General features: G+C 36.7%; 1 protein-coding gene across 2 annotated transcripts in view; it reads left to right on the forward strand.

Moving 5' to 3' along the window:
- Window positions 1-15,933, forward strand: part of Itgb8 (integrin subunit beta 8) — an 81,161-nt gene extending 65,228 nt beyond the window's left edge. For both annotated transcript variants that reach the window (XM_005084467.4, XM_013123946.3), the window contains 6 exons: window positions 1,252-1,386; window positions 3,311-3,713; window positions 5,991-6,216; window positions 7,164-7,270; window positions 10,375-10,538; window positions 10,631-15,933. In XM_005084467.4, coding sequence (XP_005084524.1) covers window positions 1,252-1,386; window positions 3,311-3,713; window positions 5,991-6,216; window positions 7,164-7,270; window positions 10,375-10,538; window positions 10,631-10,753 — 1,158 coding nt within the window. In that variant the 3' untranslated portion in view covers window positions 10,754-15,933. The remainder of the gene's footprint in view (window positions 1-1,251; window positions 1,387-3,310; window positions 3,714-5,990; window positions 6,217-7,163; window positions 7,271-10,374; window positions 10,539-10,630) is intronic.
- Window positions 15,934-17,591: the final 1,658 nt, after the last annotated feature.

Consider the following 17,591-nt stretch of genomic DNA (forward strand, 5'->3'; position numbering starts at 1 on the left):
CATGGGGGTGAGAAAAGATGGTACTAAAAAAGAAAGTTTCTCCTAGTTTTTCAGAATTATTGATATTGCAGTGTATGAGCTCTTGGAGAGAGAAAACTGTGCGTGTGTGTGTGTGTGTGTGTGTGTGTGTGTGTGTGTGTGTGTGAAGTAGTCTTGTCTACACAGACAATATTCATGAACTTGAAGAAAGCATCATTTTTAGAGGGCTTGCTATCAGAATTCCAAGATCAATTTCTCATCAATGCATGTCTATATCCTTATCAAGATACTGTTGAAGAAGTAAAATTACTTAACTAAAGAAGTAGAAGCCACTGGAAGTTTTTCATCCACATGGTGCTAGAACCCATTCTCCTTACACATGGCATACTTCACATTTCTGTATGTTTGTTTATAAACACAAATTCAGGATTTTTGCATGTGCCAGGCTTGAATTTATGTGACCAAATGCATGTACATCTAAAGAATATATTTAAAGTAGCTGTATCCTTTGGAATTGAAAGATTGTGATGGAAGAAGGTTGTGTGTGCCCACTACATGACATCATAGAGTAGATGTTTACTGAATGAGCCTATGAATAACAGTGTAAATACATGCATGGTTTTGTACCCCGTAAGAATTCCTGCTTTAGAATTAAGCTTAGAAAAACATTACGGATGCAGGCAAGCATGGAAACTTGAAAAAAATAAAAACCTTAAGCCCTTCTTAGAGAACTTTGTAGGACAGTGTTTGCCTAGGGATTCCTGTGCATAGCCACAGTTTAGAAATGCTACCCCCACAAAACTATATGTTTCAAGTTTATATTTATAAAATACTAGCTTCTCATGATGGTCAAAAGCATCTGAAATTCATGTTTCTTTTTTTGTCAAAACCATGTTCCCTGCTTTAAATCGTCAAAGTTCACTTGCTTTGAGATGTTTCTTTAAATTTCATCATTAAATATCAGCAGTATGATTTTTTAAAATTATCATTTCAACACTTGGTAAGAGAGATATTTCTGTAAGTGATTAAAATGTGTCATCATGGACGTGTGGAAAATCAAGCCATTTAAACACAGCTGATCATTCAGTACTTCTTACACGTATTAATATAACTGGGTTGTTAGGAGGAAGTAGAATTTATTCATTATTTTCCAGATATACGCTTTGATTAGGTTAAATATTAAATCTAGAATGACATAATGTGCATGAGTCTGCTTTATTGATTATACTAGGAACGACAGCACTATGTAATTAAAAACCAATGTTTCTTCAGAAACTCGTTTCAGAAGTAAAAGTGCAGGTGGAAAACCAGGTACATGGCATCTATTTTAACATCACTGCAATCTGTCCAGATGGGGCCAGAAAACCAGGTGCAACTGGATGTGGAAATGTGACAAGCAATGATGAGGTACGTGGTGGTGTGCTTTTTATTGTTTAACAAAAATCATTTGGTTTGCTTTCTCATGAAAAAAAAACTCAAACCACTACAAGAAACATTTACTACTAACTACAAGAGTCTTGTTTCAACTTTAAAGCCTTGTTGTCTCTTCTCAAAGTTTCTTCTTAATTGCCTATTCTCTCAAATTTTCAAATTAACATAAATATGTATTGTTTTAGGCACTTATTAAAATTTAGTAGTAAGATATTTTGTGTCACAATTGGTCTAATGAGGAAATCACATCATTTAGAGCAGTATCTATAATTATACTAGTGACAAAGTGTTTTTAATTTCAGATCTTTTCAGAGTATGAAATAGAATGTAGCCACAGGAAGTATGCGACAGTTGATGAAAGCTAAGAATTCCAAAATCTTTCACTTTGTGATGTCCTCAAGAAGGAAATAAAGAAATTTGTAAAAGTATTCAAATCAGAGGGATGGCACCATTTATATTATATAATAACTAGAAAGGGTTGGGATGCCAAGAGGAGAACTCCAAGTTTCAGAATTATCAGGAGACAGGACCAGATGAGAAAGTGATTCTCCAAGAACTGCCACACTTCTGTGAAGTGTGCTCTCAGCAGGGTCCTAGGGCAGGGGAGGTGAGGTTCACTCCCAAACATCACTTACTTCAATTGTACTTGAATGACATGGGTAAGACATTTTCAAATCTTTCTTCCTTCTGAGTCTAAGGTTCTGCAATTTTATTTTTTTTAATTCTATCCTGTGTTGGGAAGGAGTTTTCAAAGTCCTAAAGTTCTAAGATTAAGTCAAAGAGAACACTTTGTCCTCCTTGGTTAGAATAAATTTTTCCTCGTGGGAACATTGTAAGCTGTGGGTGTGTGATTGTGCCCACAAACCGTGTATCTTTAATTAATTATTACAAGCTTCTAATTCTGTAGTTTCCTCTATAATTATTCCTTGGATATTGTTCAAAAGACATCATATACTAGTTTATATAATACACACTTGATTTATGCTATAGAAAAGTTTTGTGGCAATCTAATACGAAGCTAACTGCTGAAAAACAAAGTCTTTCAAGACTCAAATTTATAGCAATGATTTACTTTCTTTCTTACATGTTTTTCTTTCTTTGACTATATCCCCTTCAGCTAAATAGTATAAACACTTTGACTCCTGGGAGCAGTTTTCTTTTACTAGTCATAATAGCAGTGACCACATCATTCTACACATCTGTGAATCCTTAAAATTCTTAGAGGTACAAACAATTTGAGTACAAACCAACACCAACTGCACTGATTTTTGATGTGAAAAATACAACTCAAATGTCCTGCACATGAAAGCCTAAGTGTAGGTCTTTTATTTCACGCTACATAATTTCCAATTGAGAAGCCAAGAATATGTTATTTTCAAAGTTGGAATTTAATTAATGTAATACATATATATAATCTGTGTGCATGAACTTTTTGATTTGCCAGAGCACCTGAAGATGGAGTCAGAAAATATAGATATTAAATCAATCATGTTATGGAAAAACAGGGAATTAGAGAACAAGAGAAAAAACTGTCAGGAAAATAAACTTAGTTCTAGGAGGAATAAAAGAACTAATTATTAATTCTCACCTGTACATTTTTTAGTTCTGGAATGACTTCTCTAGAAGTCTAAGGGGGCAGCACAAACACTTGAGGACAAATAGACACATCGTGATTTACAGGCCATTAGCAACTGTTGCTTCCTTTAATTCTAATTAATCAGTTAGGTAAAAAAAAATGGAATTAAAAGGGGGTTCTTCACCTACATATGAAAGAGATTCATGGTGATTTGTAAATATTGTGTCTCTAAGATGCTCACTCTTGATTCAAATAATATTACCAAATCTGGAATTGTCAGCATCCAAAGATTTAAACATATTTCCTTTTTCCATTGAAACTTAGGTTCTTTTCAATGTAACAGTTGTGATGAAAGCATGTGATGCCACAAGAGGAAAAAACTATGCAATAATCAAACCTATTGGTTTCAATGAAACCACGAAAGTCCACATACGCAGAAGCTGCAACTGCCAGTGTGAGGACCGCAGAGGGCACAAAGGACAGTGTGCAGAAGCAGCCCTGGATCCCAAGTGTCCCCAGTGCGATGACAGCGAATGTCTTTTTGACGAAGACCAGTTTCCTTCTGAAACTTGCAAGTTGCAGGAGGATCAACCTGTCTGTAGTGGCCGAGGAGTTTGTATCTGTGGAAAATGTTTATGTCACAAAACCAAGCTTGGGAGTGTATACGGCAGATACTGTGAGAAGGATGACTTTTCTTGTCCATATCACCATGGAAATGTGTGTGCTGGTGAGTTGATACGCACAGGCGCTTTGAGTCAATCACAACTATATTGGCATATACATTGTGTGTCTTTGAATCTGATGTGATGAAATGCTGCCACTCAAGCCAAATAAAAGTTCAAAACCTCACAGTCTATGAAATTACATCATGGCAAGATCATGCTTGTAATTTTAGCTTGAGTACAGCTACTATTTTTTAAATCAAAACCTGAAATTAAATACGAATCTCATGTATCCCTTGATCTTGGAAAGATTTACACCAGAAAGGAAGTTACTGGTGATGGCTGACACGTTTCCTAGAAGAATGGGGGGTATTCTTTTATACGGGTCTGACTCATTCCGACAAGTGGTCCCCTCCTGCTTGCTCAGAGGATTTATTTCTGTCAGGATGAGGGGAAGTGAGCTATAAAAATATAATTCCACTCACTGCAAAATTCTTAAAGCATCATTGTATATGGTATTGTAAGTTTGCAGTCATTCAAACCTCGACGGCTTATTTTTGGAAAACCACCAGCAACAGAATGGACAAAAGACAGCATTCTTCAGAAAGTACTGGATTGCTAAGTAATCCAGAATATTCCCTCTGGCCACACACAGACCAGATTTTGCAATGAAATAGGATAAGATAAAAAAAAAAATATCAAGATTGCTTTTTGGCTAATTCAATTCACTGCCACCTACTGGTTAAAGTCCAGAAAAAAAAAACCTATGCAGCATTTGAAAGTTAAAACAAAATATTGTTTTAAAATAAACTACCTGTCATTTGAATTTCTTGACTGCTTCTCTGTGAAAAGGTAAGTTTGCTTATTATAAAGATCCTTTTTATGTGCATGTTAGTAAGGAAATATGAATTAAATTATTGGAAAATCAAAACCTATAAAATTTAACTCTCTATTCTTATATAGGCAGAAACCTTGTTGTAAGTTACAGAAAAAACATTATTATACAGTCTTTTTATTCTATTATATACACAGAATGCTCTGTGCTCTATACATTTATTCAGCTGTCACTAGAACAGTGGTAGGAAGGAAGATGACTTCAGAATAAACTAGCAGTTGTCTATTATATTTTATAGGAGAAAGAAATGTTTTACAGGGAAGACGAGAATGAAATTTCTAGCATCCGTCAATAGAACTGACGCTCAAAACAGTTTCCTATTCAACAGGAATCTGAAGTTCCGCTGTATAATCTCAAAAAGTCAATGTATTGCCCCTGTCTATATTGTGACCATATACCTCACACACACAACAGCAGCAACTGAAAATATGCTTTGAATTGCTTGTGTGAGTGTAAGCTTCAAAGCTGACATGCATTTTCCCTACCACTTCCCCTTGGGAATAAAAGCTCATGTTCACAGGTCAACTGGCTACGAATCAGCATGCTAGCTACATCAGGGAATGGGGCATTTGTTTGCCTGGGCCTCATTTTTTTTTACACTTAGCAAACTGAACTGATCCAGCAGCAGGCTCCATGGAACAATTTACCTGTAAGAAAAGGAAGAGAGAGAGAGACGAGAAAGGAAGGGAGGAGGGAAGGACAGAGGGAAGAAAAAAGAGAGGGAGTACAAGGAGATAAAGAGGGTAAAAGGAGGGGAGGCAAAGGAAGGGTGTTAGATTTATAGTCAAGTAAGCTTGGGAAATACCACATAAAACATGAAATGTACCTCTTCTTTTGAGATGTCTATTGCACATTGGCATATTAAATTTTGGACACTTTCTGTAGTCTAAAATCCATTTAATATTGTGTAATCAAGATTTTCTCAAGTTAATTGTCTGCATAAATGCCCCCCACATACACACACACACACACATTTCAGCTTCTCAGGAGACCTACCTTTACCCACACCTGAATACACTAGCATAGACACCCTGTCATTCTGCAAAGCTTTCCTGGGAGCCTAGCAACAGTCACAAGGGTAGACTTGTGGAATCCATTGACCCAATAGTGACTTGATGATTTCAAGTCAGTCTTTATGGCTTCATTATATTTATGTGCCTTTAATTAAAAACTTGAAGGCATAATGGCCTTCAAGAAGTTGGGCAGCCACCAAAGTAGGGGGCTTTCTTCACACATGTTAGCATAATATATTGGTAGGGGGAAATTATCTAATAGAACAGCTTTTAAAACAGACACTCCTAAATCTTGGCACTGCTTTGTTAAAACAAGTAGAAAACTGATGCTGTCTCCATTCATCAGACTGTTACATGTTCCCATGGAAAAATGGAAGAGACCTTACGAAGTTAGTGGGCCTGGTGACCATGATTCTGGTGTGTCTTTGTTGCAGGCCATGGGGAATGTGAAGGTGGCAAATGCCAGTGCTTTGCTGGCTGGGAAGGAGATCGGTGCCAGTGTTCCTCAGCCTTAGCACAGCACTGTGTCAATTCCAAGGGCCAAGTTTGCAGCGGAAGAGGCACCTGTGTGTGTGGCAGGTGTGAGTGCACCGACCCCAGGAGCATTGGCCGTCTCTGTGAGCACTGCCCAACCTGCCATCTGTCCTGCAGTGAAAACTGGTATGATTCCATCTACTACATGAACAAGGCAATCCTTGCTGAAAGGTGTTTTTGTTCTTTATTCTGCCCTCTTTAGTCGCTGTATCCTTAGTTGCCATTATACAAAAAAAGATGATAATAAACAAACAAACAAAAAACCTAAGTGGTAAATTTTAAGAATTGGGATACTGAAATTCCCATCTTTGGCTAGTAAGTTGCTTTGGAAAACTTAGAACAAATCTACATAAAGTCACTACTTTTTGTTTTTTTCAAAAATAATTTTCTGAAAATAGATACTGCCAGCTAACCTACTGATTGCTCTTTAGCTGTGTGATGTACAGTAAGTTGTTAAAACTCTCTGTGCCTCTGGTTAAAAGTAAGACTAATAACAATAGATTTGTGAAAGAACTAAAGTTGCTATGAAGTACTGGGGATGCATAAGTGGAAAGCCCTGTGTTATGACAATGACATTATTTTGTGCTAAAAATAATTTCCGATAGGAATCTGAGACCTGCTCAAGGAAACCCTGTGTGAACGTCACTATACCTCCAGTTGGCTTACGTTTTTAATACATGTAATTTCTCAGATCAGTAATGTAAATAATAATTTTAGAAATATATACATAGTAATATATTTAAATCATTTAGAAATACAATGTTTTAATGTATTGGTGTCGATTTATTTGCTACTAGAGATTGAATAAAGGCCTCACACATGTTGAGCCAGTACTCTTACAAAGCAACATATCCTACTTTTATTTTTAACTTTTGAGACAGTGTTCACCCTGGTTGGCCTTGAATTTATATAGTAGCTCAGGAATCCTTAGAATATATATTCTTCCTGCCTCGGCCTGACATGCAGCTGGGATTACTGGCTTGGACCACCAGGCCTTGTGAATGAGATTGGTTCCTAGTGGACCTAATCAGAATTTGTTCATTGGTTGCTGTTTTGTTATTTTATTTTCACAGGAACTGTGTGCAGTGCCTTCACCCTCACAATCTGTCTCAGGCTGTACTCCATCAGTGTAAGACCTCCTGTGCTGTCGTGGAGCAGCATCGTGTGGACCAGGCATCAGGTAAGTGTGTGCAGGCTTCGGGGGCTGAAGGGCCTACCAAGTACCCCTTACTTCCTGAAGGAAGGAGCAGTGGCTTCATACTGACTCCATTATAACCATTTTTTTAAATGACTTTTATCACTATGCCACAGATCACAGATATAAAAAAAAATTGTACAATTATTGAATTGAGTTGGTGATCCATTTTTTAATTTCCCAGAGATGGAATACCTAAAGTGGTCAGAATTCCTTTCTTATACTCACAGCTCTATTTCTGTGCCACCTACCTCCACCAAGGAGCATGAAAATTGATTATCTAGTCAAAATATAGGTTCCCTATGTAGAATAATTTCTCTAAGAAGTCAGGAGCCATGGTTTTTTTTCATAACCTAATTTGCCACTGACCCTCCTCATGTCTATCAAAACTTTATTTTCCTGTTTCAGGTGACACCCTAAAATTTTAAGTGATCATCTGCTGTTGCATTATACCTGACTTCCAAAGGTTATGAGGCTGGGCGTGTAGTTCTGTGGGTAGAGCACTTGCATGGCATGGACAAAATCCTGTGTTCAACTTAGTACCACATATAATTAGGCCTCTCTGGTACATAACAGAACTGGGAAGGTAGTGCGTGGAGGATCATAACTTTAAGGTCAGCCTCAGATACATAGGGGATTCAAGACCAACCTGAGCCATGAGAGACCCTGCCTATTAAATTAAAAAAAAAGAAAGAAAGAAAAATGAAAAGGATATAACTTCAAGGTGAATGATTTTAAATTTGACAAAATGGAAAGAATGTGTTAGTTTTAGGCTCAAGACCTTGGCCTGAAGCTTAGTAAGTTAAGAAACATCAGTCTATCTCCACGAAACTTCCCTGAGGATAAAACAGAGGATAAGAACTACATTGAAAGTTTATATGACAGCAAATGAGCCAATGAGCATAAAAGCAGTACCTCAAGTCAAAGGTAGTGTATAAATGGAAAAGAAGTGAGAGCTTCATTCAAAAACTACTTTTAAACCAGTTTATTAGGGTACTCTCCGCACCAAGAGAACCCAAAGCCCACTTTGCACAGGTCTAAGGTGTAGAAAAATCCATGAAATAGAAGCTATCTTGCAGTCAGATCTTTAGAAACATACCTATTGCGTCTACTATTTCAACAAATAGAAAAACCAGCCTTCAGAGGAACAGCAGAGTAGAAATATCCTGCACATCCTAGCTTCCCATATTTCATTCCCATCCATGCTGATCTTAGCCCACAGTGAATTTGGCTCAGAAAAGAGTCCCATGTGCTGCCAGCTGAGGCTGCAGAAATCTCTGCAGAAAGCCAAGTGCCTTCTAATAAAGTAGGGCCCTACATGTCATTAATTATGTTAAGTAAACACTACTCTGACTTAAGTGTTGTTGCAAACAGTATTCCCTTAAAGCTCCTTAGAAAAAGGCCCTGCCTGACCTCAGCTAAGAAAAGCATGACCAGAGCCAAATGTTGGACCATCCATAACAATGTGGGGAAAATGCATGCAGACTTCAACCCTCAAAGGGTCCTCTGGCTAACACATTAGTAATATTTCTGAAATGTATCAGTAGCTACAGGGCTTCCCCTCCCCTTGACAGCTATTGTGCAAGGAGAGGAAAGGGGCGTTTGTTAGGCACCTCAATTATCAGTCCACTCAATGACACTTACAGGGTCTTCTTTCAGGCTCTCTGGCTAAGCTCCCACTAGGCAAAAAGCCAGGAGTGGGATCAAGCCGCTTGCCCCTCTGAGGAGCAGTTTAGCAGACAGAGTAGACTAAGTCAGCCAAGGGACATCAGTCTGTCAGTACATAAACCATGTAGGTCATTAACCTGAAGAGAGCTGTAGAAGATCAAATAGCACCACCTTTGGACACACATTTTGTATTGTATCCCCATGACATCTCTAATAAGGAAGCATTGCACTACACTGGCATCTGCTGTTTCCATTCCAATAAGTAGGAATGGGTGTGCCTTTGACCTCCTCAAGGTTTTTTGTCACTAATCACAGAAATGGTCTCTATTAAGTCAACCTAGTTGGAAGAGACACCTTTGTCTCCATTACTGAAATCTTGCTTTGTTCAAGGGGCATCATACTGGGTTATTATTGGACATGCAGGCCAGAAGCGGCCATACCTGAATGCTACTCTGCTCACAGCCTTGGCAGTCCTCTCCCTAGAGACATTTTCGGAGGCAACTGCTTCATTCAGACAAGGTCCCTGAAGCCTGCTGAGTGGGGGTGGAGAAACACATGCTTCAATCCAGGAAGTGATTTTATGAATCTAGGGCAGCTTGTGAGCTCTGTGGAATACCCACTATTGTGCAACCATGTTCCTCAGAGATTAAAGTGGACTTTGGGCAAGCATAGAGCCTGCAAATTTTCCAGTGAGAGTTTGCCAGAGATCTGATGCTAAAACAAAGGTCTAGCATGCTCGCTCTCCTAACACAGCTTTTCTTTCTTCAATTAGTGATTATTTGTTCTTGGGGGAACACATGGTGAATCTGTGCAGGCAAACAAACTAGATTAGCAAAATTAATTGATTAAAAAGTGAGACAAGATATTTGGGTATTGTCCAAGATCCGACACTCCTACTTCTCGGAGTCATGATGTGTAATAATAATGAAATCTTACACCAGGGTTTAGAGGAAATATTCATTTTCCTATTAGAGTGGTATTGAGTTTAGCTTCTGCAGATGTTTACTTTATTTTCCATTACTGCTGAACAACAAAGTAGGAGAAAGCATAAAAAGAGAAACACATGCTAAATGCTTGGGGCTGCTCAATATTTTTTTAATCATGTTTTCCACATAGTGCTGAACATTATGCACCACTACAGCTGTTACGGTTGTAAACAAACTTATGCAGGTAAGAGATTTGTACATAGCAAGCTACAGATATTTTATGTTTATACAAAAAACTTTAAATGTGGATATTCTCCAAAGATGAGTTTACTGCTTTGAGTAAGCAGTAATGTCAGCCTCCTGTTTTGAAAATATAGATTTGTAAATAATTCTCTGTTTCTGTTACAGGAATGTAAACATCATTTATTTGACAGAAAACTATGATTTACTTTTCTAAACATTTTTTAACCCATCAACTTGTTTTCTTTCTTGCAGAATGTTTATCTGGTCCAAGCTATCTGCGAATATTTTTCATCATATTCATAGTCACGTTCTTGATTGGGTTGCTTAAAGTACTTATCATTAGACAGGTGATACTACAATGGAATAGTAATAAGATAAAATCTCCATCAGATTACAGAATGTCTGCTTCCAAAAAGGTTGGTGAATTCAGAGGATAGTTGTCAGTATGTTACTGTTGTGGTCCAATACTCAGCTTCTTCACTAATGCTAATAATTCTTCTCCACTAAGGATAAACTGATTCTGCAAAGTGTTTGCACAAGAGCTGTAACCTACCGACGGGAAAAGCCTGAGGAAATAAAAATGGATATCAGCAAACTAAATGCTCACGAGGCATTCAGGTGCAACTTCTAAAGAAAGATTTTTTAAAAACCAATAACAATAACAAAACAACACTGTTGGAAACTGGATTTTTTTTACACAATTGTTCCAAAAAAGTATAATATAAAAAGTCACAGGAGGAGACAAGTTATTTAAGATTGTGCCATGAAGACTGGCAAGTGTCTTCACAACTGTGTGACTCATCCAGCTGCTGAACTTTTCAGAGAACTATGTGTCTTACTACTGTTGGATACTAGTGTCGTAGCACTTTACTGTAATATATAACTTATTTAGATCAGCATAGAATGTAGATCATCTGGAAAGCACTGATTACACTTTACAGGTACCTGTCATCCCTGCACTTCCCCCAGTGCTGTGGAACAGGTTGGCATGGTGTTGCTACCACAGCGTAGTGATTCTTGCGCACAATCTGCTGATGGAGAACATCCAGGAGTCACTGAAAGTAGTCAACCACACCAATTGGCATTGTCTAGATGTGTAAAACTGGCTGAATAATGGTTAGTATTTCACTTCATTTGGAGGTGAATAGGTAGAACCTTAACCCTAAGACGTGTTGCTTTTGAAACTGTGGTTTGGTGCATGTCCGTTTCTGTTTTCTTCTCTTTTGCAAAATGGATATTGACTCCAACATCTTCTCTTTTTTTTGCATTTATATTCTGTTTTTTCCTCCCTTCTGGAATAAGTTAATAATGTCATAGATGACTGGATTAAATAAGTGCTAAGTTACTACTGCCGTAGAAATCTATATGACAATGTCACTTTATTAGAATACTGATTTTAAAAGCTGAATGTTAGTTATAGGGGTCACTGTAAAGTGTCATCTAAGTCCACAGCTTCTCTGTTGGAAGATACAGAATTTTGTATTTTCTTACCTGTCAAACTGGATGCATTGTTTCACTCTCTCATTGATCTGACCTGTAGCCTGAAATCCACGAGGTGTCTACAAAACTGCTTCAGGTAGAGTGGGTGCCCTCTTTTCTGAGTATGCTCTCTTGATTTTCACTCCAAGCTGATGTCGGCAAATGGAAAGCCGTACTATTTTTGTCCTTCTGTGCCATCTAAGGGCATCCTTTGACTCATCCCAACCCTACTCATGAGAATCCACAAAGACACAAAGTTGGAGAAGAGTGAGTAATACCTTGGAAATGAGCTAACACACCCTTCTTGTTAGCCAGAGAACTGAGGCTTGGGAAAATTCAAATGGTTTCACAAAAACGCAAAAGCAATGAAGTGGCAGTCTTAGAAGAGAAGATCTGCCTTGTAATCACAGGCCAGCATTGCACAATAGCACACTACCTCTTGAATCTTCAAAATGTCCATGGCAAAACTTAAAATAGGATTTACTGACATCCTGAGTATATTTTCATGAGAATACTTCACAGCAAAGTAGGGAAGGGTACTCTACATGAATTTGTGTATAAACAGCTTGTTTTTCTCATTACCCACCTTCTGATAAGGCTTTGGCTAAGCCTTTCCCTCCACACAGTGGCCTACAAGAACAAGCCTCCTGGAACTGTGCCTGGCTCAGTTTAAAGCCTTGATGCAGAGGCTTGGTACTTGAATTCTAGCGTGTTTTACCTGTGACAATGGAGGAATCTCAAGAAGTATCTCTCCCAGATTTGCTGCTTCCCAGCACTTGAAAGTTCTAGATATTTGCATTCTGATGAGGAGTAACTTCCATTAGATATTTCACCTTTATGGCCTGGAAAGCCTATGTGGTATTCTCTAGCCAGCGAACATGACAAGTGATGCTGCTGACTTGAACTGTTTCTTCTTCTTCAATTGGGGATGGGCATTGCCAAAATACTGCATACTGTGACTGTGTGTCAGAAATTATAGTCACTAAAGCTGGTGTGAAAGTCGTATTTTACTGCTCATAATATACAGTATCATTTTACAAACATATAAATTAATGGATGCTTGGCAGTCTCCCCCCCCCACATACACACACACACACACACACACACACACACACACACACACACACACACACACTGGAAGATATCTACTAATTGAACGTTGACAACTTCAAAGTGAGCAGTGTTTATGAGCAATACACTATTTCCAGGTGGAATGAGCAAAACAGCACACATAAAGGGAACCCTTGAAAAGCAAGGATTTGTATGTTTTTAGGACCTCACTAGTTTGCACTAATTTTAAGGTGGAACAAGGTTGTTGCCACAGGAAAGACAAACTCCCTTGCCAGGAATCCAGTGCCAGGTGATAATACCTACTTAACACATGGAACGTGTTGTGGTTTCTTTTACTCTTCTTTTCCCTTCTTTCTTTCTTTTTTTTTTTGTTAAAGAGCTAATTTTTAAAGATTGTAGGGCTCATATTTTACTTGAATAATTGATGTTCTTCTGTTTAATAGTTTGTGAGAAGAGGATTAATATTTGACTAGATAGAATTAACTAACAGGTAAGGGGAAACAGGGTATTCTTAGATTACATAATTTATGTATTTAGAGACTATTTTCAAATGCTATGACTGCAAGAGTCTTTTGGGAGTTGTTGATAGTAAATGCAATTAATTGAATTTTAAATTGCTAGCAAAATTAATAACTTGAATGATATTTTTTGGCATGGCAGCATTTTGTGCTCTGGCGTGTAATTATTCAGTAATGTTCCATATATCCACTACATACATAAGTTGTTTCTTCTAAGACATTTTTACAATGAAATATACATGTATTTATAGACATTTGATACGATTTTTAGATATTTTCTACTATTTATTAAGCCATAGACATTCTCTAAAAGACTTAAAAATTCACTAAAAATCTAATTATGTCCCAAATGTTCAATTTAACTTAGTTTATAAAAATAACAAAAAATATATATCTCTAGAGGCAAATTTTTCAAAACTCAAAAAAAAGTAAAATTATGTATACATCAGATGCAAAACTTCACCAAAGAACAAATTTCAAGTATTTTAATATTTAAGTAATCTCCATTGAAAATATTACTGTATATATAAGCAGATATTCATGAGACACTGAAATCATTTATTATTGATAGATTATGAATTTTTTTCTCCATAGAATTATATTTCTTCTGGTACTTAGTAGAACAGATTATACTCACTGGCTTTTCCTTCTTTCCCTGGCTCCTGTTTGTACCACTCACAATTCTCTAGAAATTGGTCGTAAGCCAATAAACCAAATTGTGAAAAACAACTGTTTAGTAATATAGTTAAGTTCTTCATTTCCAAAGACCTATTATTTTTAACACTCATTTGGACAAAGACAGCCCATTAAAAACAAAGAATTTTAAATTTCACAACTAGTGATTAATGTCTTTTTAAAGGTAGCAACTCACTAGGAATTTCAACCATATGAGTACTTATTCTCTTTGTTTACTCTTGATATCTAGTTTATAGCTCTCCTTGTCCTTACAGCCTTTAAAATATCACTTCATTTCATGTGATGCAAGTATTTTCAAAGAAATAGAGAACTAATATTCCTTCAAATTCTTCTCTTTTCATATTCCATAATCCCTGCATGGCAAATTAGTTACGATAACTGATTAAACATACCTACTGTGTGTCTTGCTGATTCTAGGACACACACTTTTACAATTTAGCATCTCCAAAATTGTGATGTCTCTTGAAACTGTCATCTGCAATGCAGTATTTAAAGTTGTGTTGGAATAAACACTACACTACTTCAACTTAATTAAATATTCACGGGTACACATAGGGATAATCCTTTCATTATACATGTTTATGAATTCATTTGTGATAACATGTAAAGCCGGTTTACAATACAATTGAACCACCTAACTACCACTCAATGCAGACCTAACTGGCTATCAGCTCGGATCCTTGCATCTCCAAGTCACAAAAGCTCTTTCAGGCTCCCATTTTTGCATTATAATAACAGCAATGATTTAGGAAAACCCAAGTTAACTAATGAGATACAGAGGTTTCTCAAGCTTTCATTTAAGGATCTTTAGACTTTCCATTCCTCTGAAGGGATTGTTTGAAAAGATCATCTCACTTTTAAATAAGTTAACTGGAAAAAGATTACAGGAAACAACATAGTTTTCACAGCAATTTGTATACTTGATGTCAGACGCAAGAGATAAATGATGCAACCAATTGGTATTGTGGAAAAGATTTCCTCTCAGGTCCCCCAACTTTCCTATTTTTCTCTATCCTTTTTTTTCTTTTGATGATCTCTTTGGCTTTAGTAACTTTTCTCTCCAGCCCATGTGATGACTGTTATAAAATTGCATAGCTAACATATAGTACTTATGTGAAATGATTGTCAACTCTCTGGGCAGCTTTTGATTAAGTATGTGAGAGTAATAACACTATTCTGTTTCTACCTGAAGTGTATTCTTGCATAAAATGTATCCTTGTAAGCTAACTCTTTCAACCAGATAGTCTTCACAACCAATTTCAGTACAATTGTCTTAACACATCAGCATAAAATAAAAAACACTGCAATCATCAAGGATGGAAATCATGTGATTTGTGTAAAGAACCTTTACTGACTTTACACAGACAAATGTGATTTTGATAGCAAGTCTGAACAATGAGAGTTATGGTACGCAGATTTTTTTATTGAACTATTGAGTAAGATTATTTTCATTCTAAAATTATAAGAAAGTATAAATTTGCACATATTAATATAGAAATTCATTTTGTGTACATTTAACATACCTTTAAAGCTATTTTACATGTGCTAGCTACTTTATTAAGGTTTGTAAATCTCTGCAAAAATGATTAGAAATGTTTTTAAATTATCCATAACATAATCTTAGTTTGTTTCACTTAACAAATACTGCCTTTGTAAAAAGAAATTTAATATAGAATGTATTTTTAAATCAAAATATTTGAATATAAAATAGCTCAAAGAAAAACAAATTCTTCATGAACATGTTTTGTGCGGTTTCTGGCTTTGAATTATATGAAAGGTGAAATTGCCTTAAATGATACAAAATATTGATAAATATGACAATTTCACATACTATACTATGAATTTCTGGTTGACTACTAACCTCTCTTTTATGTATTTATTAAAAGCTGACACTGTAGATTGTTGTGAGATGTTTATTTTTCTAACAGAGCTTATAACAGTTGTGACAAGGCAATTAATTGATAAACCAGTCTGTTTAAACATAGGTGTTAATCAATATAAAATTTTATGTTTTAAAATAAAAGTTTAAAGCTCTAATAAAAACAAAGAATATCTCAGATTGTGCTTCATTTTCCAAGCGTGTCGCAACCCTCTACGCCTCGGGAAGCAACACTGACACAGGAGAAATTGTGGCGATAGTCACACGCTGTCACTAACAGAGGACACGGATTAAGTTTTAAGAGCTACTGTTTCAGGCTATGAGGACCACTGAGGAACAACTGTGATACCCTAAACCACCCTGCCCCTTTACGTGGTGCCTAATGATGGAAAGAGAAAGACTATCCTAATGACAGGGTATTTAAAAAAAATTAGTAGATTTTAAAACTGGCATTCTTTACCTTTAAGAAATTTCGACCATCAGATATAGAATACATTTGACACAAGCATTACATTACAAATGTCCAATTGTTCATTCTAGAATGTTACCACTAAGCAATCGAAATTTATTTAAAAGGTGTAATAGCTTTCTTTTGTTTAGCCTAAGGGAAAGACTAAAACAGAAAGATGGAGGATGTATTAAATGCTAAAGACAGGCTTTATCTTTAAGGAACTATTAATAGTTTGAAGAGATTGTTTAAAGCACCATTAGATAGGAGACGACACGTTGGAGCTACGAGAAAGTCGATCTCACAGGCCTTCATTTTGAGAATTCATCCCAGTTGTGTTTGAACTACACCCAGTCTTTGAGGGTCAGAGCTCTTCCCACCCTGTTGTAGCCACAGAATCTTCCACCTGGGTTTCAACAGAGTACACTGCAATTTCTAGACTCCTTTGTAGCCAAAAGTAGATACAGTGAAAGGAAAGAGGAAGGGATGTGTTCAAATCTGGTTTCACTTTCACTTTCCCCTTTGTCTAGGACAACTAGAGAAATTTCGTAGGCATAGAAACCACTCTCTTGACACTGATGGATAGCTTCCTCTACCTGATGGGGATCACCTCAAAGCTGATCCCCAGGAGGTCAACAGTACAGTTATAACTATTTGACATGACAGCCGATAACCTGTATTCTACTAACTGACTTATTATATAACTGTCAGTGACATAAATACCTTTTCTCCTAGTTGTTCAAAGAAGAAAAATGAGTTACAGAGAGGTTCAGGAACTTACAAAAATGCATCAAGCCAATAAATGGACAGGCTAGTGTCCATCATACTCAGGTCCACTTTTCTTTCCACAAGTGACCAACCACATGTATTTTGAGGATAATTAAACCAGTTCAGCTATCAGAAGGCATGTGCAATGAATAAAGTAGAGGAGCTGATAGGTATGCACAAATGCTAATGGAAATAAATGGCAATAGAAATGTCATGTATACTAAGATGCCACAAGTAAGGGAGAACAGAAGACCCATAAGAAATAGTGTTGGCCTCACAGGGAGTGTGTGTGTATGAGCATGGAGAAAGGGAGCATCAAGGGATGCTGGACCACAAGGACAAGTGAAAATTGCATTCAGAGACCATACAGGAAAACGAAAGGCAGTGACCTACAAGCCCCAGGCTACGAAGAACCTGGAGTCCAAGATAGGCATGCTACATTTTGAAAGTAAAATTATTGGAAAACTCATGGTTGGAATATAATTGCATAAACTATAATTCTACACATTAGTTAATGCTCTCAAAATACTAAATGTAAATACCTACTATTTAGTACTATCAAGTATTTAATTCTCATGAATTCCCTTTGCTATTAAATTAAAATACCATT

This window comes from Mesocricetus auratus, unplaced genomic scaffold, assembly GCF_017639785.1.
Source record: "Mesocricetus auratus isolate SY011 unplaced genomic scaffold, BCM_Maur_2.0 Super-Scaffold_15014, whole genome shotgun sequence".
In the NCBI taxonomy this organism is placed as follows: domain Eukaryota; kingdom Metazoa; phylum Chordata; class Mammalia; order Rodentia; family Cricetidae; genus Mesocricetus; species Mesocricetus auratus.